Source organism: Asterias rubens, chromosome 10 (assembly GCF_902459465.1).
Source record: "Asterias rubens chromosome 10, eAstRub1.3, whole genome shotgun sequence".
Classification (NCBI taxonomy): domain Eukaryota; kingdom Metazoa; phylum Echinodermata; class Asteroidea; order Forcipulatida; family Asteriidae; genus Asterias; species Asterias rubens.
This window is the reverse complement of record NC_047071.1, coordinates 1,599,405-1,623,626: the sequence shown is the minus strand read 5'-3', so window position 1 is coordinate 1,623,626 and position 24,222 is coordinate 1,599,405. Positions and strand designations below refer to the sequence as shown.

At 40.4% G+C, this 24,222-nt stretch overlaps 1 protein-coding gene across 8 annotated transcripts in view; it reads right to left on the bottom strand.

Moving 5' to 3' along the window:
- LOC117295337 overlaps positions 1-24,222 on the bottom strand; it is a 32,796-nt gene that overhangs the window by 2,527 nt on the left and 6,047 nt on the right. For 2 of the 8 annotated variants that reach the window (XM_033777924.1, XM_033777926.1), the window contains exons 7-37: positions 23,997-24,155; positions 22,659-22,796; positions 21,428-21,634; positions 20,711-21,037; positions 20,470-20,538; positions 19,509-19,832; positions 19,259-19,327; positions 18,261-18,587; positions 18,013-18,081; positions 17,575-17,640; positions 16,610-16,936; positions 16,362-16,430; positions 15,426-15,776; positions 14,556-14,693; positions 13,911-14,105; positions 12,953-13,279; positions 12,705-12,773; positions 11,770-12,120; positions 10,957-11,094; positions 10,317-10,511; positions 9,556-9,639; positions 8,789-8,947; positions 8,108-8,257; positions 7,473-7,640; positions 6,716-7,066; positions 6,038-6,175; positions 5,529-5,726; positions 4,516-4,866; positions 3,588-3,725; positions 3,147-3,353; positions 1,873-2,220 (exon numbers count right to left, since the gene is read on the bottom strand). In XM_033777924.1, the coding sequence (XP_033633815.1) occupies positions 1,873-2,220; positions 3,147-3,353; positions 3,588-3,725; positions 4,516-4,866; positions 5,529-5,726; positions 6,038-6,175; positions 6,716-7,066; positions 7,473-7,640; positions 8,108-8,257; positions 8,789-8,947; positions 9,556-9,639; positions 10,317-10,511; positions 10,957-11,094; positions 11,770-12,120; positions 12,705-12,773; positions 12,953-13,279; positions 13,911-14,105; positions 14,556-14,693; positions 15,426-15,776; positions 16,362-16,430; positions 16,610-16,936; positions 17,575-17,640; positions 18,013-18,081; positions 18,261-18,587; positions 19,259-19,327; positions 19,509-19,832; positions 20,470-20,538; positions 20,711-21,037; positions 21,428-21,634; positions 22,659-22,796; positions 23,997-24,155 (6,207 nt within the window). The remainder of the gene's footprint in view (positions 1-1,872; positions 2,221-3,146; positions 3,354-3,587; positions 3,726-4,515; positions 4,867-5,528; positions 5,727-6,037; positions 6,176-6,715; positions 7,067-7,472; positions 7,641-8,107; positions 8,258-8,788; positions 8,948-9,555; positions 9,640-10,316; positions 10,512-10,956; positions 11,095-11,769; positions 12,121-12,704; positions 12,774-12,952; positions 13,280-13,910; positions 14,106-14,555; positions 14,694-15,425; positions 15,777-16,361; positions 16,431-16,609; positions 16,937-17,574; positions 17,641-18,012; positions 18,082-18,260; positions 18,588-19,258; positions 19,328-19,508; positions 19,833-20,469; positions 20,539-20,710; positions 21,038-21,427; positions 21,635-22,658; positions 22,797-23,996; positions 24,156-24,222) is intronic. The other 6 variants (XM_033777925.1, XM_033777929.1, XM_033777928.1 and 3 more) reach the window with 6 other exon arrangements.

Below are 24,222 nucleotides of genomic sequence, written 5' to 3'. Positions count from 1 at the left end.
ACCCATGTACACCAATGTGTGTTAGCACTGTATACTCAGTACTTTCCAGAGTCCTGTACCCATACACCGATGTGTGTTAGCACTGTATACTCAGTACTTTCCCTAGTCCTGTACCCATACACCAATGTGTGTAAGCACTGTATACTCAGTACTTTCCCTAGTCCTGTACTCATACACCGATGTGTGTTAGCACTGTATACTCAGTACTTTCCAGAGTCCTGTACCCATACACCGATGTGTGTTAGCACTGTATACTCAGTACTTTCCCTAGTCCTGTACCCATACACCGATGTGTGTTAGCACTGTATACTCAGTACTTTCCCTAGTCCTGTACCCATACACCGATGTGTGTTAGCACTGTATACTCAGTACTTTCCCTAGTCCTGTACCCATACACCGATGTGTGTTAGCACTGTATACTCAGTACTTTCCCGAGTCCTGTACCCATACACCGATGTGTGTAAGCACTGTATACTCAGTACTTTCCCTAGTCCTGTACCCATACACCGATGTGTGTTAGCACTGTATACTCAGTACTTTCCAGAGTCCTGTACCTATACACCGATGTGTGTAAGCACTGTATACTCAGTACTTTCCCTAGTCCTGTACCCATACACCGATGTGTATTAGCACTGTATACTCAGTACTTTCCCTAGTCCTGTACCCATACACCGATGTGTATTAGCACTGAATACTCAGTACTTTCCCTAGTCCTGTACCCATACACCGATGTGTATTAGCACTGAATACTCAGTACTTTCCTGAGTCCTGTACCCATACACCAATGTGTGTTAGCACTGTATACTCAGTACTTTCCCTAGTCCTGTACCCATACACCAATGTGTGTTAGCACTGTATACTCAGTACTTTCCTGAGTCCTGTACCCATACACCGATGTGTGTTAGCACTGTATGCTCAGTACTTTCCCTAGTCCTGTACCCATAAACCGATGTGTGTTAGCACTGTATACTCAGTACTTTCCCTAGTCCTGTACCCATACACCGATGTGTATTAGCACTGTATACTCAGTACTTTCCCTAGTCCTGTACCCATAAACCGATGTGTGTTAGCACTGTATACTCAGTACTTTCCCTAGTCCTGTACCCATACACCGATGTGTGTTAGCACTGTATACTCAGTACTTTCCCTAGTCCTGTACCCATACACCGATGTGTGTTAGCACTGTATACTCAGTACTTTCCCTAGTCCTGTACCCATACACCGATGTGTGTTAGCACTGTATACTCAGTACTTTCCCGAGTCCTGTACCCATACACCGATGTGTGTTAGCACTGTATACTCAGTACTTTCCCTAGTCCTGTACCCATACACCGATGTGTGTTAGCACTGTATACTCAGTACTTTCCCTAGTCCTGTACCCATACACCGATGTGTGTTAGCACTGTATACTCAGTACTTTCCCTAGTCCTGTACCCATACACCGATGTGTGTTAGCACTGTATACTCAGTACTTTCCAGAGTCCTGTACCCATACACCGATGTGTGTTAGCACTGTACACTCAGTACTTTCCCTAGTCCTGTACCCATACACTGATGTGTGTTAGCACTGTATACTCAGTACTTTCCAGAGTCCTGTACCCATACACCGATGTGTGTTAGCACTGTATACTCAGTACTTTCCCTAGTCCTGTACCCATACACCAATGTGTGTAAGCACTGAATACTCAGTACTTTCCCGAGCTATGTAAACAAACCACAGGCGGGATTTGAACCCACGACCGTTGCAACTCTAGAGCTTGAGAAAATATCGAGTATACAGTGCTAACACACATCTGTGTATATCGGTAAAACCAAAATGTATATTCTTGATAATGGACATAAGAGAGAGGAAACCACAAAAATGATGAGTACCATAGTAACATTGACTTGAAGGATCGGACTCGCTGGGCAAGTCTTTGCAGGACTCCCTCATCGATGCTATGACATCCCCCGGATCTGAAATAAGTATCTCCTCACACTCCGACGTTGCCTTAAGACACATCTCTCTGCATGGAAGAATTCCTCGCCCCCCTCGGCACGGTGGGAAGTACAATGAACATATGTAGGGGCGGAAGTATGGACTGCAGTCGGCGTTGAAGAAGGAAGAGAAGATGGCGAAGCTGCTCAGAACGTCGTCTTGGGTCATTAACGAGCTCCTGGGGTAGGCGGATGAGTAATCAAGACCCTTGGAGCATTCTGGAATTCGAATCTCCTCACAAGCTGAGGGTTAAGGTCGAGAAAGAATTATTAGGTCAAATAGTTTTTTTGAAACCACGCCTTGGGCTTGGGCTTAGCAGCTGTTAGTTTTTTAGAAGAAAAAATTTTTTGTCCGTGTTGGTCTCCAAACAGGCAGAGCCCAAGCCGCAGCCAAACCCCAAGCCGCAGCCAAACCCCAAGCAGCAGCCAAACCCCAAGCCGCAGCCAAACCCCAAGCTGTGGTGGTTAAAGACACTGGACACCATTAGTAATTGTCAAAGACCAGTCTGCTCACTTGGTGTATCTCAACATATGCATAAAATAACAAACCTGGTCGTTGAAGTTGCTAGATAATAATGAAAGAAAAAACACCCTTGTCACACGAAGTTGTGTGCTTTCAGATGCTTGATTAAATCTGAGGTCTCGAAATCAAATTTGTGGAAAATTACTGCTTTCTCGAAATCTACTTCACTTCAGAGAGAGCCGTTTCTCACAAAGTTTTATACTATCAACATCTCCCCATTACTCGTTACCAAATAAGGTTTTATGCTCATAAATATTTTGAGCAATTACCAATAGTGTCCACTGCCTTTAAAGGCACTGAACACCATTAGTTAGTAATTAGTAAAAATAATTATTCGCAAAAACATTACTCGGTAACAAGCAATGCAGTGCTGTTGGTGGTAAAAAACATTGTGGTAAACAAGAACACTGCTTTTTCCCTCCCCTCTACAATAACTTCGGCACACCACTCAGACGAGAACGCCCATCATTGCGCTGGAAGGCGCAAATTCAGGATGATGCCAACATTCCACCCATGAGGCAGAGGATTTAGCAATAAATAGACCTGAATGGGGACAATGTTCCAAGGAGGCCAAGGGATACCCAGTCCTAATCAGCTAAGTCCTAATCAGTCCTAATCAGCTAAGTGAATAAGTAAGTTTCCTTACATGTTGGTTCTGGCATGCCCGTCCATAGATCAAAGCGAGAAGTGTTACGCATGTTAGTGACATCTCCGATTACAACTGGGACGGCTGAATCTTCCCTGGCACCGGTACAAACATAGGTACCGGCATCGACCGAGTCGGTGAATTCATTAATGATGAGAGCTGTGATGCTATCGGACCTGTGGATAACTCTGATGCGGGAGGTGACATCTAAGAGTTAAAACATAAAGGACGATTGTATTTATGAAGTCACTAAAAAGAAAAACACACATTGGCTGGTTTATTAGGATTTTCAAGTTCTCTTTTTCAAGAGAACAATGGAAAGAAAAACACCCTTGTCACACGAAGTTGTGTGCTTTCAAATGCTTTATGTAAGAGGAAGGCACCCAGTTCATTATATGTGAAGTAAAGCTAAACAAGTTTTGAAACAATCTTGCTTCTTACCATCTGTGATTTCAACTCCTTCACGATTCAACCACTTGGGCTGGAGCACTGGCAGAAGGTTGTAGTTACAATGCGCGTACTTAGCGGTGAAGCCGTAATTTATATCACTGCCAACTTCATCAACTGAAACTTCGTTCACTGCGAACAAAACAAAGTCAAGCGATTAATTTATGAAGAAAAAAAAAAACATACGTTGGGAGATAATGGATGGGCATCAGAACTTTAAAGGTAAGGTCAGTGATTGTTTTTTGTGAACATGTTTATTTATATGCAAAATTATAACGACAGATCCAATAAAACGTGGAAGTTTCATCGTGAACACAGTGTCTAAAGAAACAGCAAGTAACTGTCACAAGAAATTGTCACAGTATTTTCACAAGAACGTTGAATCCTTTCACGATTTGCAGCGGGTACCAACCTCTGGCTGCAATATTATTTGCAAACGGAGAGGACACCACTTTCTATAAAATGAAATTTCAAGCCTGTTTCTGCAGTTCTGTTTTTGGTTGTTTGTCCTCTTTTTCCAAATCTGTGCAGCACGATGAAATTTTCCTTCAGTTCTGATTTGCGTTCTATGCATTTGGCTTGTTATTATCATAGATGTTAAATTTGCATCGGGGATAAAGAATATTAATTTTGGTTTTTACCCATACACCAATGTGTGTTAGCACTGTATAGATCAGTACTTTCCCGAGTCCTGTGAAAAAATATCACAGGCATGTTACTCGGGTGGGATTCGAACCCACGACCCTTGCAATTCTAGAGCAGTGTCTTACCAAATAGACTACCGAGGTTGCCCAGCAGCTAGAGGCAGTTCGAATCCTATGTTTTGGCAGCGGGTACCGCAACGATTGTTATTATCATTATCATTATACAGAATAAGAACAAAACAACTTTGAAGAAAAATGTAAGAAAGGGAGCCAACTACCATTGTAACATTCGCTGGAGCCATCTGCCTCACTCGGCATTGAGGCACAGGACTCTCTCAATGCAAAAACCTCCTGATAGGAGAATGATCCTGCTAATGTACTGGCGCAATCATTGACTGCTTTCAGGCATAGCTCCTGGCAGGGTACGACCGCCTTCTCTCCACAGGGTGGCAAGTAGAGGGAGCACATGTAGGGACGGAAGTAAGCGCTGCAGGCATTTTCCAAGATGAGGGAGAAGTTTTCCAAATTGGCTGCAACCTGATCTTGGTTCAGGCCTGTGAGGCTTGGGACGAAGGTCGAGGAGTAGGCTATTCCAGTCATGCAGGCAGGCACTCGGATCTCCTCACAGGCTGTTGAAAAACATTTCGAAAATCAGAACAAACTATAATTGTTCAGGCAAGATATTTTGATCATTGAAAAACAAGTAAGAACATTAGTAGTACAAGGGCTGACCTAGATGTACACATGGTATACATGCTCTCAATCATTTAGTTTTTATGCATATATATATATATCAATAAGGGAATCAATGTGTGGTGAAGAGGTTTTCAACTAGTGGTTAAATCCCAACGAGGCCTCGTTCTTGATAATTTTACCGAGACGAAGTCAAGGTAAATTATCAAGAACCAGGCCTCGGCAGGTCTAAACCACTAGTTGAAAACCGATTCAATACACTTTGATTCCCATTCATAAATACCTTTTCGTTCAAAAACATCAACACTTTTTGGTCAAAAAGTAAAATAACTTCAAAAATTATAATTGTTTAATGATTTCTTTCAACACAACACCCCTCCAGCTATGAAATGGTAAAGCCCTCCGCTGCCCAAGGTACGCTTTCTACTTTCATTATCTTCAAACGGTGTAAGTTTAAAGTAAATCTGTGGACATTGTGGTTTGTGTTACAAAAAGTACCCAAATCCCTGTAAGTGAGAGGTCTCCCCAGGGTAAATATGAAAAGAAAAAAAAAGAAGAAAAAAAATCAAACTTCATAAATACAGCCCTTTATTCTTACATGAATGATCTGGTCCCTCATCGGATACAGTAGTGTTGTCCATATTAGTGGTATCACCGATTAAAACTGGGACGGCTGAATCTTCATGGGAACCAGTGCAGACATAGGTACCGGCGTCGACGGAGTCGGTAAACTCTCTGATGGAAAGTGCTGTGACATTGTCCGAGAAGTGGTGGACTTTGATACGGGAAGTATAATCTGGGATTTCACAGGTAAAAAAGAAGAATCTTAAATCCTAAACCTTCTCAGCTCCCTGTGGAGTATATACAGCATGTGCTGCCAAATATGTAGCGCACTAAGCTTATCAATCACAAGAACCAACTCTGCCCTCACAAGGTACCCATTTACATCTGGGTGGAGAGAAGCTTATTGTTTAGTGTCTTGCTCAAGGACACAAGGGTCAAGACCAGGATTGGAACCCACATTCTACTGAACAGAAACACCAGAGCTCGAGTTCGGTGCTCTTATCCGCTCGGCCACGTATACAAATAATCCAACAAGCTTCTTACCATCTGTGATTTCAACTCCATCAGGGTTGAACCATTTGGGCTGGACCACCGGGAGAAGGTTGTAGTGACAATTAACGTACATATCGGTGCGACCGAGTGACGTATAGCTTCTGAGCTCTTCCACTGAAACTTCGTTCACTGCAAACAAAACAACGTCAAGAAGATTAATTTGAAAAATCCCAAAACATACATTGAGGGATGATTCATGGGCTTTGCAACTTCCCATAGTCGAATGTACTTTCATCAAGTAATAGTAATAATAATATTCAGTCTTTTATATATCGCTTTTTTACACTGTGTCTCAAAGTGCTTCCATTATTAATACCTCTAATCACTGGGCCTTTTCATTCCTTAAACCATCTCACCTCCCTCGGGAGTATACAGCCTTGTGCAACAAATGCGCTACTCGGCTAAATCAATCACAAGAGCGATCTCTGCCCCCACAGGTACCAATTTACCCCTGGATGGAGAGAAGCAATTAAAGTGTCTTGCTCATGAACACAAGTGTCACAAACAGGATTCAAACCCACACTCTGCTGAACAGAAACACCAACATCCGCTCGGCCATGCAACCCCACTTTTCATTGGTTCATTTCAAAGGGCATTAATGCTTTAGTAAAGTGGGCTTCACACCCACAACACAACTTTGAAGAAAATAAAAGAAAGAGCGCGAACTACCGTTGTAACATTCGCTGGAGTCATCTGCCTCACTCGGCATTGAGGCACACGCGTCTCTCAAGGCGGTCACCTCCGTCTGCGAGAACGACCCCGCTAAAGTACTGGCGCATTCATTGACTGCTTTCAGACACAACTCCTGGCAGGGTATAATGGCCTTCTCTCCACATGGTGGCAAGTAGAGGGAGCACATGTAGGGACGGAAGTAAGCACTGCAGGCGTTATCCAAGATGAGGGAGAAACTCTCCATGAGGGTCTCAACCTCATCTTGGTTCAGGCCAATGATGCTCGGGATGTAGGTCGAGGAGTAGCCGATTCCAGTCATGCAGGCTGAGACTCGAATCTCCTCACAGTCTGTAAACAAACAACCCAATATTTGTCATTTTCCTTAACCTCGTCGAGCAAGATATTTGGTCATTTAAAACGAATAGGGAGATTTTATTAGCAATATTTCCCTAAGAAAATTTTTAGGGCAGCAGGATTTCCTAATGAAAACTTTGAGGGCGGCGCTATTTTCTACAAAATTGTTTTAATGGGCAGCAATTTTTCCCTGAGAAGAATCTCAGGGCAGCAATATTTTCTTAGAAAATGTTTAGGTCAGCAGTACTTAGGTCAGTCATATACATGTATCTAATGAAAGGCTGGTGAAATTTAACTACCAACAATGAAATGTCAACCTCAGTTAAATATTCCATAAGTGACACCTTTTAAAAAAACAATTTAGGACAGGCAAACTTATTCTCAAAACAAAAGTACATACTTTCTCCGATTTGCTTGGGATTCAGATCGCCCAGAAGAGTTGACTTTGCAAAACTGTAAACGCCGCAAACATAAATGCCTCCATTGGCTTCATCAGTGTAACCCTCGATGATAAGACGGCTTGTGAAATCGTTGACATATTCCACACGGGTGTTCAGTAAACTGGAACCTTTTGAAGTACAACAAATTAGGAATAGTATTAACCCATACACTAGTTTTTTAAGTACTGTCTTAAATCCTGTGAAACAATCCACAGCAAATGTCTTACCAGTTAAACATAATATAAAAATAAATATGAAGTAATGAAAAACAAGACCTTGAAGTGTGAGAAGAACACTTAAAGACTTTTAATGATAGATCTAACAACGAGCATCCAATGCATCACACACAGTACAAACATGTACACAATAAGGTGAAGTTTGCGGTGACACCATATGCAAAATCTCTATAGAGTTGTGTAGGAACCAATAGAACCACTATGCAAAGTTTCAAAAAAGTGTACTTTGGGTTTTTGGAACCATTCAATTGTTTTAATCCTTCATAAATGCAGATATATACAGTAAAACTAACATGTTAAAAGTACTTGAATTGAAAAAAATTAATTGTAGGAGCTGGGGTTTTAAGCCAACGACTGACCAGCTGCAATGGTATCTCCATCTGCAGTTATCCACGCCGGTTTTTCCTGTACGGTATGGTAGACAAACAGTGAGGAGCACTCCAACGACACATCAATCCGAGTTGAGGAAACTTGACTCACATTCACAGGTGTCACCACCAGAAGAAGGGCTACATAAAAAGTAACAAATTGAATTCATGTTTTATAGCATTACCATTTTAAAATTTTAAATTGTAAAGCCTAATTTTGATGTCAAATGTTCTCCTTTGTAAAAAGTGTTTGATTATCTTTTATTTTGTGTGATTTGAATGTCCTTTAAAAATGTAAATTCAGATGGCAATTCGGTCGTGGGACCGCAAATTTATGATTTTTTTTTAATAAGCCATAAACCGTATTATACAGGCACGATTCTTTCCTTTGAAAAAAGTAGGACAATTTAGTTGAGAAGGACTGACCTAAAGGTACACATGGTGCAGGCTTTAATAGACTTTTCCTGCTATTTTTCTGATTAGGGTAAAAAAAACAATCAGAAATCAGAACTACTGGTTTTTCTTGATCCAATAACAATTAGATTAGGGTTCACTGTTTTTAAAAGGAATTACATGGAGATAACAGGTGTGAGTTGGCTAAGAGGAAATAGGATGTATTATTCCATCCTCTTTCTTTTATGAAGCTTTCCTGCATAATGCATGACGACTTACAGCAGTTCTTTTCATCTGAGTTATCAGCGCAGTCGAACTTGCCATCGCACCAATACACCGCCTTCAGGCACTCCCCACTTAGTAGGCAGGCGTGTTCGTCAACAGAGCAGCCCGATGAAGACGTCTTGCATAACTCCTCGGCCTCGTCACTCTCGTCAGCTTGTACAAGAGAAAACAGGAAGAAGAATTTAAGTATTGTGGCCAAAATGTCATGACTCTGCTAAGCTGTGAGCGAAGAATCGGCGCTTACAATCAAGCGCTAATCAAGCAGTGAAGAACCAGTTGGTTTTTCAAAAATTATTTTGTATGTTTTGTCATGATATGATAGTTGTTAGTTTTTCTTTGCAAAAAAAATAATTAGTGAATCAAAGTTAAATGCATGAATTAAAAATATAATATGGAACATAAAAGTATAAATTCAAAAAATAAAAAACTACCAAGCCAGTGAGAGGGAAGGTGGAAAAGGTGACCAGGTGATGGCTGTCCCATCGAACAAATATTGTCAACTAATACGTCACAATTAACAGATGTTAAATTTGCATCGGGGATAAAGAATATTCATTTTGGTTTTTACCAATATACATCGATGTGTGTTAACGCTGTATACTCAGTACTTTTTTAAATTCTGGGAGAAAAAAAATGAATAAAAAAAATCACAGGCATATTACTCGGGTGGGAGTCGAACCCACACCACACCTAAAATAACCACAGAAATAAATAAAAACCTTAACCCCAACCGTAATGCAGAAGATGCTTTATGCTCTTACCACAATCGTAGTTGTTATCACAGACTAGGGTGCTGGAAATACATTCACGGTTATTGCAGACAAATTCAAATAAAGAACAGTTCCCTGAATGAAAAAAGAGAAAAGAGAAAATGAAAAACAAAACAATGAATGACTTTCACCTATTAGGTGAGGTGCAGCGGTAGCAACATGGCGAAATCTCTTTTTTAAGGCAGAGACACTATTGGTAATTACTCAAAATAATTGTTAGCATAAAAACTTACTTGGTAAAGAGCAATGGAGAGCTGAGAGGTAACTTTTTACTCAATTAATAAAATACTTCAGCTGAAGCCTTTTACTAGTGGCTACTTTGCAAACATTGGATGCAATGAGTCGGAGAGTATCAGGGTTGCATCCCACTCCTGCAACTGCTTGTGCTAGTGTTTACCACATGTTGCCTTTTACTATGCATCTGAAAGCACACAAAGTAATGCAACACGGATGTTTTTCTTTCATTATTCTCTTGCAACTTCGATGACCCATTCAGCCCAAATTCTGTTGTGTTGTGTCTGTTCTTTTTCATTTTTGTTTTTTGTTTCACTGCACCTTGCACCCAGCAGGGAGAACATGTGCACGTTACATGTTTTTATAATTATTTTATTACTGTGTCGTGTTTGGATATCCCATCAAATTGCAACATACTGGAAATATCAACAATGTCAGTCCAAAAGACGTTGAGTTTGAAAATGCAAAAAAAATAAAATGTGTATCTTAATAAAATAAAAGTCTCCCTTTATTCTTACATGATTGGTCTGGTATGTCAGGTATAGTAGTGTTGTCCATGTTAGTGGCATCACCAATTACAACTGGAACGGCTGAATCTTCATGGGCACCAGTGCAAACATAGGTGCCGGTGACAAATGAGTCAGTGAAATCGCTGATGGAAAGTTCGGTGACGCTGTCTGACACATGGTTGACTTTGATGGGGGAATTAACATCTGGGAGTTCACCGATAATAATAAAGGGTACTTGTCAGTTAATAATCAAGAAAATTAAATATATATTTGCTGTTCTGCAGGATTTTAATATTCTTGGCAATACGAGTTTCTCTGGAGGATTGTTTGCACTATGAACTGTATAATCATGAGGCGTTCAGATTGTAAACTATTCTACACTTGTTGTGTCACAAATTCTAAATTTTGTGTTTGGAATTTTTTGCACATTGATATACCTGTTCCACTTGCATCAATAAAAATCAGCAACATTATTATATTATAAATTTAACATCTATTATTATTATTGTTATAAAAATGACCTTTTTGGGGTTTTTGAAAAATGGAAATGAAGGAAAGAATACATCAAACTAAAATCACTTCAAAATTTTCATAAGCACTGCCCCGCTCCCTGCTTTCAAAGTTCAAAATAATCTTGCTTAATTCTTACCGTCCGTGATTTCAAGTCCCTCAGGAGTAAACCACTTGGGCTGGAACGCTGGCAGAAAGTTGTAGGTACACCTAACAGACTTCATGGTGATGCCCAAAATAGTTTGACTGACGACTTCATCTACTGAGACTTCGTTTACTGCGAAGAAAACAATAACAAGAGATTTATTATATATGATTTGAAGCAATGCATGGTGAGGTATCAATATATATTCGGTTTGCGGTAACGCCATGTGTATATCTACTTGCTAGGTAAAGTTTATTCTTTAGAGAACTGTCTTGCTATTTATGTAGATTTTTCAGATTTTTTGGGAGACTTCTCAGTTCTGAGAACTGTCCTGCTTTTTAACTACTACCTGTTCTCAATTGGTCTCAAGGTTTCGACAAGGCAGGAGACTGAGATGACTAGAGCCACTTCAAGGTGACGGCTACATGATTTTAGGCTGTTAACCCTGAACAACTGTCACAGGGTTAGCCTACAGGCATAGGTATCATGCACTGGGAGCTTGGCTGGTAGAGCAGAAAGCGGAACCTTCCCAACTTTTACAAAGCAATTATGGTCAAGTGCCTTGCTCAAGGGCACAAGTGTCATGACTGGGATTCAAACTCACACTCTGCTGCTGACAACACCAGAGCTTGGGTCGGGTGAACTAGACAGCTCGGCCACAACACGCAACGCATCTTCTTTAATGCAAAAAGACTTGGCAAAGTTATTGTAAAGCAATGGAACAGTTTCATGTAATCAGGCCCACTGCAGGACTACAAAATTAAGTTCAGAAAACTTTGAAGAAGAAAGGAAATTGCGCTAAACTACCGTTGTAACATTCGCTGAAGTCATCTGCCTCACTCGGCATTGAAGAACATGCATCTCTCAATGCGGTCACCTGTCCCTGCGAGAATGACCCCGCTAATGTACTGGCGCAATCATTGACTGCTTTCAGGCATAGTTCCTGGCAGGGTGCGATGGCCTTACTTCCGCAAGGTGGCAGGAAGAGGGAGCACATGTAGGGACGGAAGTAAGCGCTGCAGGCATTGTCCAAGATCAGGGAGAAGCTTTCCAGACTGGCGGCAACGGCATCTTGACTCAGACCAGTCAAGCTTGGGACGATGGTCGAGGAGTAGGCGATTCCAGTCATGCAGGCAGGCACTCGAATCTCCTCACAGGCTGTGAAATATTTTTCAAATCAGAATAAAGGAGAACCTTTAGAATTTAGCTACTACATGATACTTGTTATCTATTAAGACATCATCCACACGCTGTTTTTTTTAATAGTTTGGTCAGCGAGTTTTTCCATTTGCCTCACCTCGTGTAAAAGAGTTGCACGTGAAGGATTTGGGTGCTCATTAGTTTCATTTGCATTCCACTCTGGCAAAAGTGTTTGCACGATTGTTAAAATGTGCACCATGCTAACACTTGGACCGGTACACACTTTATTGTGAGGTCGTCTGTTCTGTCTCTTTTGTACGCACATTTTGTGTCAATTTGTTGGACCAAGCAATATGAAGTTTCTGGTCAACTGTTTGAATGCAAGAGGAATTTTTCTATAGCAACAAGAAAAATTGGTTCTAACCAGTGTCTTGCTGGTAGAACATTATGTGAAAACTGACATCTGAATGGTGTCCCTTTTTAAAGATGTCTGGAACTGGTTGCCTGGAAATTGTATTGTAAATCCAGAACCTATTATTTGGATTTTATTATTGAATAGAAGTTGTAAACAAAACTTCATTTCTCCAACCCATTTTTCTTACATGATTGATCTGTTATGACTGGTCCCTCATCAGGTATAGTAGTGTTGTTCATGATGGTGTCTTCATTAACTGTGAACGAATCAATGTGAAGAGATCAATTTCAAACGGAATAGATTTGAGAGATAATTGACTGATTAATTTGAGAGATAAAAGAAATTGTTAAGCGTTTTATGAACTGGGGTAAACCGCAGGACCCAGGCAAATAGAATGAGACAATTTTAAAGAAAACAGGACATTGCGCTAACTACCATTGTAACATTCGATGAGGTCATCTGACTCTTTTGGCAATGAAGAACACGACTCTCTCAAAGACTCTGTAATTGGCCCAGAGCAGCCATCGACTGCTTTCAGGCACAGCTCCTGGCATGGTGCGACGGCCCTCTTTCCGCAGGGTGGCAGGAAGAGGGAGCAGATGTAGGGTCGGAGGTAAGCGCTGCAGGCGTTGTCCAAGATGGGGGAAAAACTTTCCATTAGGGACTCAGCAAAGTCTTGATTCTCGGCAACTAAGTTTGGGATTTGAGTCGAGGAGTAGGCAATTCCAGTCATGCAGGCAGGCACTCGGATCTCCTCACAGGCTGTGAAATATTTCGTAACAAATCAGATATGTAAGCTCCTGCATGTTAAGGCAAGGTATTATTGATATAGTCTTTTTCAGAGTTTTGACAGCCAACATTTTTAAATGTCAACATTCCATTTGACTCTTGAGTTTCATGAAATGGTAAGTGAGTAAGTGAGAGAATGGGATGCCTATAGTGGCTACTTTGCAAACATTGGATGCAATGAGTCGGAGGGTATCAGGGTTGCATCCCACTCCTGCAACTGCTTGTGCTAGTGTTTACCACATGTTGCCTTTTACTATGCATCTGAAAGCACACAAAGTAATGCGACACGGATGTTTTTCTTTCATTATTCTTATGCAACTTTGATGACCCATTCAGCCCAAATTCTGTTGTGTTGTGTCTGTTCTTTTTCATTTTTGTTTTTTGTTTCACTGCACCTTGCACCCAGCAGGGAGAACATGTGCGCGTTACATGTTTTTATAATTATTTTATTACTGTGTCGTGTTTGGATATCCCATCAAATTGCAACATACTGGAAATATCAACAATGTCAGTCCAAAAGACGTTGAGTTTGAAAATGCAAAAAAAATTTTAAAAAAATGTACATGTGTACCTTAATAAAATAAAAGTCTCCCTTTATTCTTACATGATTGGTCTGGCACGTCAGGTATAGTAGTGTTGTCCATGTTAGTGGCATCACCAATTACAACTGGAACGGCTGAATCTTCATGGGCACCAGTGCAAACATAGGTGCCGGTGACAAATGAGTCAGTGAAATCGCTGATGGAAAGTTCGGTGACGCTGTCTGACACATGGTTGACTTTGATGGGGGAATTAACATCTGGGAGTTCACCGATAATAATAAAGGGTACTTGTCAGTATATAATCAAGAAAATTAAATATATATTTGCTGTTCTGGCAGGATTTTTATATTCTTGGCAGTACAAGTTTCTCTGGAGGATTGTTACTGCACTATGAACTGTATAATCATGAGGCATTCAGATTGTAAACTATTCTACATTTGTTGTGTCACAAATTCTAAATTTTGTGTTTGGAATTTTTTGCACATTGATATACCTGTTCCACTTGCATCAATAAAAATCAGCAACATTATTATTATTATAAATTTAACATCTATTATTATTATTGTTATAAAAATGACCTTTTTGGGGTTTTTGAAAAATGAAAAATGAAGGAAAGAATACATCAAACTAAAATCACTTCAAAATTTTCATAAGCACTGCCCCGCTCCCCGCTTTCAAAGTTCAAAATAATCTTGCGTAATTCTTACCATCCATGATTTCAACTCCCTCAGGAGTAAACCACTTGGGCTGGAATGCTGGCAGAAAGTTGTAGGTACATCCAACAGACTTCATGGTGATGCCCAAAATAGTTTGACTGACGACTTCATCTACTGAGACTTCGTTTACTGCGAAGAAAACAATAACAAGAGATTGATTATATATGATTTAAAGCAATGCATGGTGAGGTATCAATATATATTCGGTTTGCGGTAACGCCATGTGTATATCTACTTGCTAGGTAGAGTTTGTTCTTTAGAGAACTGTCTTGCTATTTATGTAGATTTTTCAGATTTTTTGGGAGACTTCTCAGTTCTGAGAAGAACTGTCCTGCTTTTTAACTACTACCTGGGCGGAAGGTAGAAAATTAGCTGGGACTACTACTTTAGCTTATAGGATAGTTGTTAACTGCATTACCACGGAGTGAGTTCTCAATTGGTCTCAAGGTTTCGACAAGGCAGGAGACTGACGATGACTAGAGCCACTTCAAGGTGACGGCTACATGATTTTAGGCTGTTAACCCTACAGGCATAGGTATCATGCACTGGGAGCCTGGCTGGTAGAGCAGAAAGCGGAACCTTCCCAACTTTTACAAAGCAATTATGGTTAAGTGCCTTGCTCAAGGGCACAAGTGTCATGACTGGGATTCAAACTCACACTCTGCTGCTGACAACACCAGAGCTTGGGTCGGGTGAACTAGACAGCTCGGCCACAACATGCAACGCATCTTCTTTAATGCAAAAAGACTTGGCAAAGTTATTGTAAAGCTATGAAACAGTTTCATGTAATCAGGCCCACTGCAGGAATACAAAATTAGGTTCAGACAACTTTGAAGGAGAAAGGAAATTAAGCTAAACTACCGTTGTAACATTCGCTGAAGTCATCTGCCTCACTCGGCATTGAAGAACATGCATCTCTCAATGCGGTCACCTGTCCCTGCGAGAATGACCCCGCTAATGTACTGGAGCAATCATTGACTGCTTTCAGGCATAGTTCCTGGCAGGGTGCGATGGCCTTACTTCCGCAAGGTGGCAGGAAGAGGGAGCACATGTAGGGACGGAAGTAAGCGCTGCAGGCATTGTCCAAGATCAGGGAGAAGCTTTCCAGACTGGCGGCAACGTCATCTTGACTCAGACCAGTCAAGCTTGGGACGATGGTCGAGGAGTAGGCGATTCCAGTCATGCAGGCAGGCACTCGAATCTCCTCACAGGCTGTGAAATATTTGTCAAATCAGAATAAAGGAGAACCTTTAGAAATTAGCTACTACATGATACTTGTTATCTATTAAGACATCATCCACACGCTGTTTTTTTTAATAGTTTGGTCAGCGAGTTTTTCCATTTGCCTCAACCTTGTGTAAAAGAGTTGCACGTGAAGGATTTGGGTGCTCATTAGTTTCCTTTGCATTCCACTCTGGCAAAAGTGTTTGCACGATTGTTAAAAAGTGCACCATGCTAACACTTGGACCGGTACACACTTTATCGTGAGGTCGTCTGTTCTGTCTCTTTTGTACGCACATTTTGTGTCAATTTGTTGGACCAAGCAATATGAAGTTTCTGGTCAACTGTTTGAATGCAAGAGGAATTTTTCTGTAGCAACAAGAAAAATTGGTTCTAACCAGTGTCTTGCTGGTAGAACATTATGTGGAAACTGACATCTGAATGGTGTCCCTTCTTGGAGATGTCTGGAACTGGTTGCCTGGAAATTGTATTGTAAATCCAGAACCTATTATTTGAATTTTATTATTGAATAGAAGTTGTAAACAAAACTTCATTTCTCCAACCCATTTTTCTTACATGATTGATCTGTTATGAGTGGTCCCTCATCAGGTATAGTAGTGTTGTTCATGATGGTGTCTTCATTAACTGTGAACAAATCAATGTGAAGAGGTCGATTTAAAACAAAATAGATTTGAGAGATAATTGAGTGATTAATTCGAGAGATAAAAGAAATTGTTAAGCAGTTTATGAACTGGGGTAAACCGCAGGACCCAGGCAAATAGAATGAGACAATTTTAAAGAAAAAAGGAAATTGCGCTAACTACCATTGTAACATTCGATGAAGTCATCGGACTCTTTTGGCAATGAAGAACATGACTCTCTCAAAGACTCTGGAATTGGCCCAGAGCAGCCATCGACTGCTTTCAGGCACAGCTCCTGGCAGGGTACGACTGACCTCTTTCCGCAGGGTGGCAGGAAGAGAGAGCAGATGTAGGGTCGGAGGTAAGCGCTGCAGGCATTGTCCAAGATGGGGGAAAAACTTTCCATGAGGGACTCGGCAAAATCTTGATTCTCGGCAACTAAGTTTGGGATCTGTGTCGAGGAGTAGGCAATTCCAGTCATGCAGGCAGGCACTCGGATCTCCTCACAGGCTGTGAAATATTTCGTAACAAATCAGATATGTAAGCTCCTGCATGTTAAGGCAAGGTATTATTGATATAGTCTTTTTCAGAGTTTTGACAGCCAACATTTTTAAATGTCAACATTCCATTTGACTCTTGAGTTTCATGAAATGGTAAGTGAGTAAGTTAGAGAATGGGATGCCTAGAGTTGCTACTTTACAAACATTGGATGCCATGAGACGGAGAGTATCAGGGGTGCATCCCACTGATCCTGCAACTGTTTGTGCTAGTGTTTACCACATGCGTGCCATGATAACACTTTGATCCCGAGACACACCTTATTCATGAGCTGTAATGGGTCATTTTGTTGGGACAAGGGTTATAAAAGTCTCTATAGGCATGTACAATGAATATTCTGTACATTAGGTTTTTTTTTCCATGCAGGGACAATTTTTCAGGAACAAGAGAAATTTTGTTCTCCAAATGTCTTGCTTTATCCACAAAAAAGTTCCCTTCAGTGACAACTGCTTTCTGAAAATGCTCTCTTGGAGATGGTCTGGAACTGGCTGCCTGGAAATGGCACCGTATTTCTAAAACGTATAACTTGAATTAAGTTATTGAGTTGAATTATTGAACAAAACTTCATTTCTCCAAACCTTTACTCTTACATGATTGATCTGGTATGACTAGTCCCTCATCAGGTATAGTAGTGTTGTACATGATGGTGTCATTAACTGTGAACAAATCAATGCGAAGAGATCAATTTCAAACGGAATAGATTTGAGAGATAATTGAGTGATTAGTTTGAGAGATAAAAGAACTTGTAAAGCGTTTTTATGAACTGGGGTAAACCGTAGGACCCAGGCAAAATAGAATGAGGCAACTTTAAAGAAAAAAGGAAATTGTGCTTTAATACTACCATTGTAACATTCGATGAGGTCATAGAACATTATGTGAAAACTGACATCTGAATGGTGTCCCTTCTTGGAGATGTCTGGAACTGGTTGCCTGGAAATTGTATTGTAAATCCAGAACCTATTATTTGAATTTTATTATTGAATAGAAGTTGCAAACAAAACTTCATTTCTCCAACCCATTTTTCTTACATGATTGATCTGTTATGACTGGTCCCTCATCAGGTATAGTAGTGTTGTTCATGATGGTGTCTTCATTAACTGTGAACGAATCAATGTGAAGAGATGGATTTAAAACAAGAAAGATTTGAGAGATAATTGAGTGATTAATTTGAGAGATAAACGAAATTGTTAAGCGTTTATGAACTGGGGTAAACCGCAGGACCCAGGCAAAATAGAATGAGACAATTTTAAAGAAAAAAGGAAATTGCGCTAACTACCATTGTAACATTCGATGAGGTCATCTGACTCTTTTGGCAATGAAGAACACGTCTCTCTCAAAGACTCTGGAATTGGCCCAGAGCAGCCATCGACTGCTTTCAGGCACAGCTCCTGGCATGGTGCGACGGCCCTCTTTCCACAGGGTGGCAGGAAGAGGGAGCAGATGTAGGGTCGGAGGTAAGCGCTGCAGGCGTTGTCCAAGATGGGGAAAAAACTTTCCATTAGGGACTCAGCAAAGTCTTGATTCTCGGCAGCTAAGTTTGGGATTTGAGTCGAGGAGTAGGCAATTCCAGTCATGCAGGCAGGCACTCGGATCTCCTCACAGGCTGTTAACAAATTGGTAACAAATCAGAACCTTTAGAGGATATGCTCCAACATGTTAAGGCAAGGTACTATTGATAAGGCAACAAAGCGTCTTCCAGACATCTTTTTCAGAGTGTTGACAGCCAAAATTTTCAAATCCCAACATTCCATTTGACTCTTGAGTTTCATGAAAAAGTAAGTGAGAGAATGTGATGCTTATAGTAGCTACTTTGCAAACATTGGATGCCCTGAGACGGAGAGTATCAGGAGTGCATCCCACTCCTGCAACTGTTTGTGCTGGTGTTTACCACATGTGTGCCATGATAACAATTTGATCCCGGTGCTGAGACACACCTTATTCATGAGCTGTAATGGGTCATTTTGTTGGGACAATCGTTATAAAAGTCTCTACATACATGTACAATGAATATTCTGTATGTAAGTCTCTTTTTTTTGCATGCAGGGACAGTTTGTTAGGAACAATTGAGACATTTTTTTTTTCTCCAAGTGTCTTACTTTATTAACAAAAATGTTCTCTTCAGTGGAAACTGCTATCTTATAAAATGCTATCTTGGAGATGGTCTGGAACTGGTTGCCTGGAAATTGCACCTTATTTCTAAAACGTATAATTTGAGTTAAGTTATTGAGTTGAATTATTGAAAAAAAATTCATCTCTCCAAGCCATTTTTCTTACATGATTGATCTGTTATGACTGGTCCCTCATCAGGTATAGTAGTGTTGTACATGATGGTGTCTTCATTTACTGTGAACAAATCAATGCGAAGAGATCAATTTCAAACGGAATAGATTTGAGAGATAATTGAGAGATTAATTTGAGAGATAAAAGAACTTGTAAAGCATTTTTATGAACTGGGGTGCACCGCAGGACCCAGACAAAATAGAATGAGATAATTTTAAAGAAAAAAGGAAATTGCGCTAACTACCGTTGTAACATTCGATGAGGTCATCTGACTCTTTTGGCAATGAAGAACACGACTCTCTCAAAGACTCTGGAATTGGCCCAGAGCAGCCATCGACTGCTTTCAGGCACAGCTCCTGGCAGGGTACGACTGCCCTCTTTCCGCAGGGTGGCAGGAAGAGAGAGCAGATGTAGGGTCGGAGGTAAGCGCTGCAGGCATTGTCCAAGATGGGGGAAAAACTTTCCATGAGGGACTCGGCAAAATCTTGATTCTCAGCAACTAATGGGATCTGTGTCGAGGAGTAGGCAATTCCAGTCATGCAGGCAGGCACTCGGATCTCCTCACAGGCTGTGAAATATTTCGTAACAAATCAGATATGTAAGCTCCTGCATGTTAAGGCAAGGTATTATTGATATAGTCTTTTTCAGAGTTTTGACAGCCAACATTTTTAAATGTCAACATTCTATTTGACTCTTGAGTTTCATGAAATGGTAAGTGAGTAAGTGAGAGAATGGGATGCCTATAGTGGCTACTTTGCAAACATTGGATGCAATGAGTCGGAGAGTATAAGGGTTGCATCCCACTCCTGCAACTGCTTGTGCTAGTGTTTACCACATGTGTGCCATGAGAAGAATTTGATCATGAGACACACCTTATTCATGATCTGCAATGGGGTCATTTTGTTGGAACAAGGGTTACAAAAGTCTCTACATACATGTACAATGAATATTCTGTACATTAGGTTTTTTTTTTCCATGCAGGGACAATTTGTCAGGAACAAGAGAACTTTTTTTCTACCAGTGTCTTGCTTTATCCACAAAAAAGTTCCCTTCAGTGAAAACTGCTTTCTGAAAATGCTCTCTTGGAGATGGTCTGGAACTGGCTGCCTGGAAATGGCACCGTATTTCTAAAACGTATAACTTGAATTAAGTTATGGAGTTGAATTATTGAACAAAACTTCATTTCTCCAAACCTTTACTCTTACATGATTGATCTGTTATGACTGGTCCCTCATCGGGTATAGTAGTGTTGTACATGATGGTGTCTTCATTTACTGTGAACAAATCAATGTGAAGAGATCGATTTAACAAAAAATAGATTTGAGAGATAAACGAGTGATAAATTTGAGAGATAATTTAAGCGTTTTATGAACTGGGGTAAATCGCAGGACCCAGGCAAAATAGAATGAGGCAACTTTAAAGAAAAAAGGAAATTGCGCTAACTACCGTTGTAACATTCGATGAGGTCATCTGACTCTTTTGGCAATGAAGAACACGACTCTCTCAAAGACTCTGGAATTGGCCCAGAGCAGCCATCGACTGCTTTCAGGCACAGCTCCTGGCATGGTGCGACGGTCCTATTTCCGCAGGGTGGCAGGAAGAGGGAGCAAATGTACGGGCGGAGGTAAGCGCTGCAGGCATTGTCCAAGATGGGGGAAAAACTTTCCATGAGGGACTCAGCAAAGTCTTGATTCTCAGCAACTAAGTTTGGGATTTGAGTCGAGGAGTAGGCAATTCCAGTCATGCAGGCAGGCACTCGGATCTCCTCACAGGCTGTGAAATATATTAAAAAACAAATCAGGTTAAAGCAGAACCTTTTAGAAGATAAGCACCTACACGAGTTATTCTCCTTAAGAGCAACTTGAACTTAATCAGTTTCTTTTGAGTGTAAATTCTTGTTCATTTTATGTTGAGCTATAGTTTGATCATAAAAGTGTAGAGCATTCCTTTCTGTGGTTGCATAAAATAACCAACCTGTGAAAATTTGAGCTCACTTGGTCGTCGAAGTTGCGAGAGAATAATGGAAGGAAAAAACACCCTTGCTTGCACAAGTTGTGTGGTCTCAGATGCTTGATTTCGAAACCTCAGCTGAGGTTTCAAAATCAATTCAAATATTTAATTAATTAATTAACTAACTTCATTTCCCAAACCCATTATTCTTACATGATTGATCTGGTATGTCTGGTCCCTCATCAGGTGCAGTAGTGTTGTCCATATTAGTGGCATCACCAATTTCAACTGGAACGGCTGAATCTTCATGGGCACCAGTGCAGACATAGGTACCAGCGTCGACAGAGTCAGTGAAATCGTGGATGGAAAGTTCAGTGATGCTGTCCGAAACATAGTTGACTTTGATGCGGGAATGAACATCTGGGAGTTCACAGATAAAAAAGAAAAGTACTTATGTCAGATTATAATCAAAAGGAAAAGACCACGAACCTTGTGTTCAAAAGGGCACATGCTTTTTCTAGAATTTGAAGGGCATCGGTGCCGTCGGTAATTTTGAGGCATGAAAGTATTAAATAATGAGCAGTACCTATAGATACTAAATAGTAAACTTACGGGTACAACCATGAACAATATCTCTTATGAGGGAGTGTTGGCTCTGAATAGAGCCGTTGTACATGGTTGTACCCGCAAGTTTACTTTTTAGTATTTTTCACACCATGCAAAGCTTTAAACACAATTTGATAAATAATGGTTACTCTTGAGGATTTGAAAAATCTTGTCAAACAAATTGTTCACCATATGCCTCTCTTAAAGCCATTGGACCCTTTCGGTACAGAAAAAAACAAAAAAAGTTCACAGATTTACAAATAATTTACAGGGTTTACAGAAGGTAATGGTGAAAGACTTCTCTTGAAATATTAGTACATGAAATGCTTTACTTTTTGAGAAAACGGTAAAACAATATAAATTCTTGTTAGCGAGAATTACGGATTTATTTTAAACACATGTCATGACATGGCGAAACGCGCGGAAACAAGAGTGGGTTTTCCCATTATTTTCTCCCGACTCTGATGACCGATTGAGCCTAAATTTTCACAGGTTTGTTGTTTTATATATAAGTTGTGATACACTTGGACAATACTGTTTACCGAAAGTGTATAATGGCTTTAATATTTATGCATGAGGTACGTCACAATGCTAATTCAAAACGAGGCGATGGGCGCAGCCACTGCAAGTGATGGGGAATGTGCGCCCATAGCCTCATTTTGGGTAAGAATTATGACGTCATGCATAAATATTAAGAGAGGCGTATTGGCTGTTCATGTCACCAATTTCTAAAAGTTAGGGTGTTGCTCAAGCATCAACACCAGATTAAATTCATGCAGTCTTTCACAAGATAATGATATTTTTCTTCAAAGTTATTCAAAATAGTCTTGCTTCTTACCGTCCGTGATTTCAACTCCGTCAGGATTCAACCACTTTGGCTGGAACGCTGGCAGGTTTTCGTAGGTACAACTAACAGACTTGATGGTGATGCCCAAAATAGATTGACTGACGACCTCAGCTACGGAAACTTTGTTTACTGTGAACAAATTAATTAATAGATTAATTAACAAAATTATTTGGGAGATGATTGACGAGTAACTGAATTTTAATTTAAAGGCAGTGGAAACTATTGGTAATTACTCAAAATAATTATCATCATAAAACCTTACATGGTTCTGAGTAATGGGGAGAGGTTGATGGTATAAAACATTGTGAGAAACGGCTCCCTCTGAAGTGACGAAGTTTTCGAGAAAGAAGTAATTTTCCACGAATTAGTCCACTCATGTAGAATGACCCTTAAATGTACAAACTGAGAAACGTTTCATGTATGAATAGCATTTCAGATTCAAATGTTTTTGAACCCTTCTTTCAAACCATAATCCTTAGGAGTGGAATAGTTTCTCAAAATGATATAGGTTTTCAACAGCTGCAGAACTGTTTTTTGGGCCATGCAAAAAGTTGAATGGCCTTTTGACTGTGTTCGGTCTCTGTGAAATTTGATACTCCTGATCGTTAGCCGTGTCTCAACCTCCATGCTCAGATCAATGCACAGTGGACATTTTTTTTTTAATCTGTACTGGGTGGCACAATGTATTTTGCTCAGAATGCTGGGCAAAAATGGTTGAGTCCTGGGCAGGCCCGCCCAGCACAGCCCACCCACCTTTATCACACGGCAATTCGACCCTGCCGGCTTTAAACGGTCGTTTAAGAATTCAACGCTACCCTTTTATTCCCTTGTTAAACAACATACAAACAAAAATAAAAAATACATTTTTTGTTCACCCTCCTATCACTCCACAGCACTGTACTGGAAAGTGAGTTGTGTGACAAGCGACTCATTTTTGTAGGGCCTGTCACGTTTGATTGTATTGATAATTTGTTTGTTTTTGTTAGGCCCTCTATTCTATTTTATTGATTCAACTTCTGCCAATATTGTTTCTACTGATCTCGTCTCCACATTGCCATTTACTGAACCATTTACTGTTTTTTTACTGTTTGTGTTTTGTCAGTGTCTTTTCATGAGTAACTAGTTTGTGTGCTTTCAATTATTTTAGTCTATTCTTGCATTGCTTTCTCATAGATACGTATGTATGTGCACACATTCGGGGGTCTCCATCCAACAAGCTTGCTTTTAGGAGACCTCCCCCACTTAAGCTATTAAGTTTTTACTCCTGTAAAGTTATATTTTGTCATCCTAAATGATTGAGTGGAAACTATGAACTATATGAAACTGTACCTGGCGCTGGCTGAGAGATGTCTCCCAGAGTTACCGAGCGTGAGAAACTACCAGCCGTGCAGGTGTACTTCCCGCTGTCCACAGAATCGATGAACCCCTCAATGATTAGGTCCGTCACGTGTTTGTCTGTGACCTCTACAAACACCCTCATATCAGTATCTGATAAATTATGGAAAAAAATTACATATACCGTAAGGTTTGGCGTTTAAGCCACCCAGTGTATAAA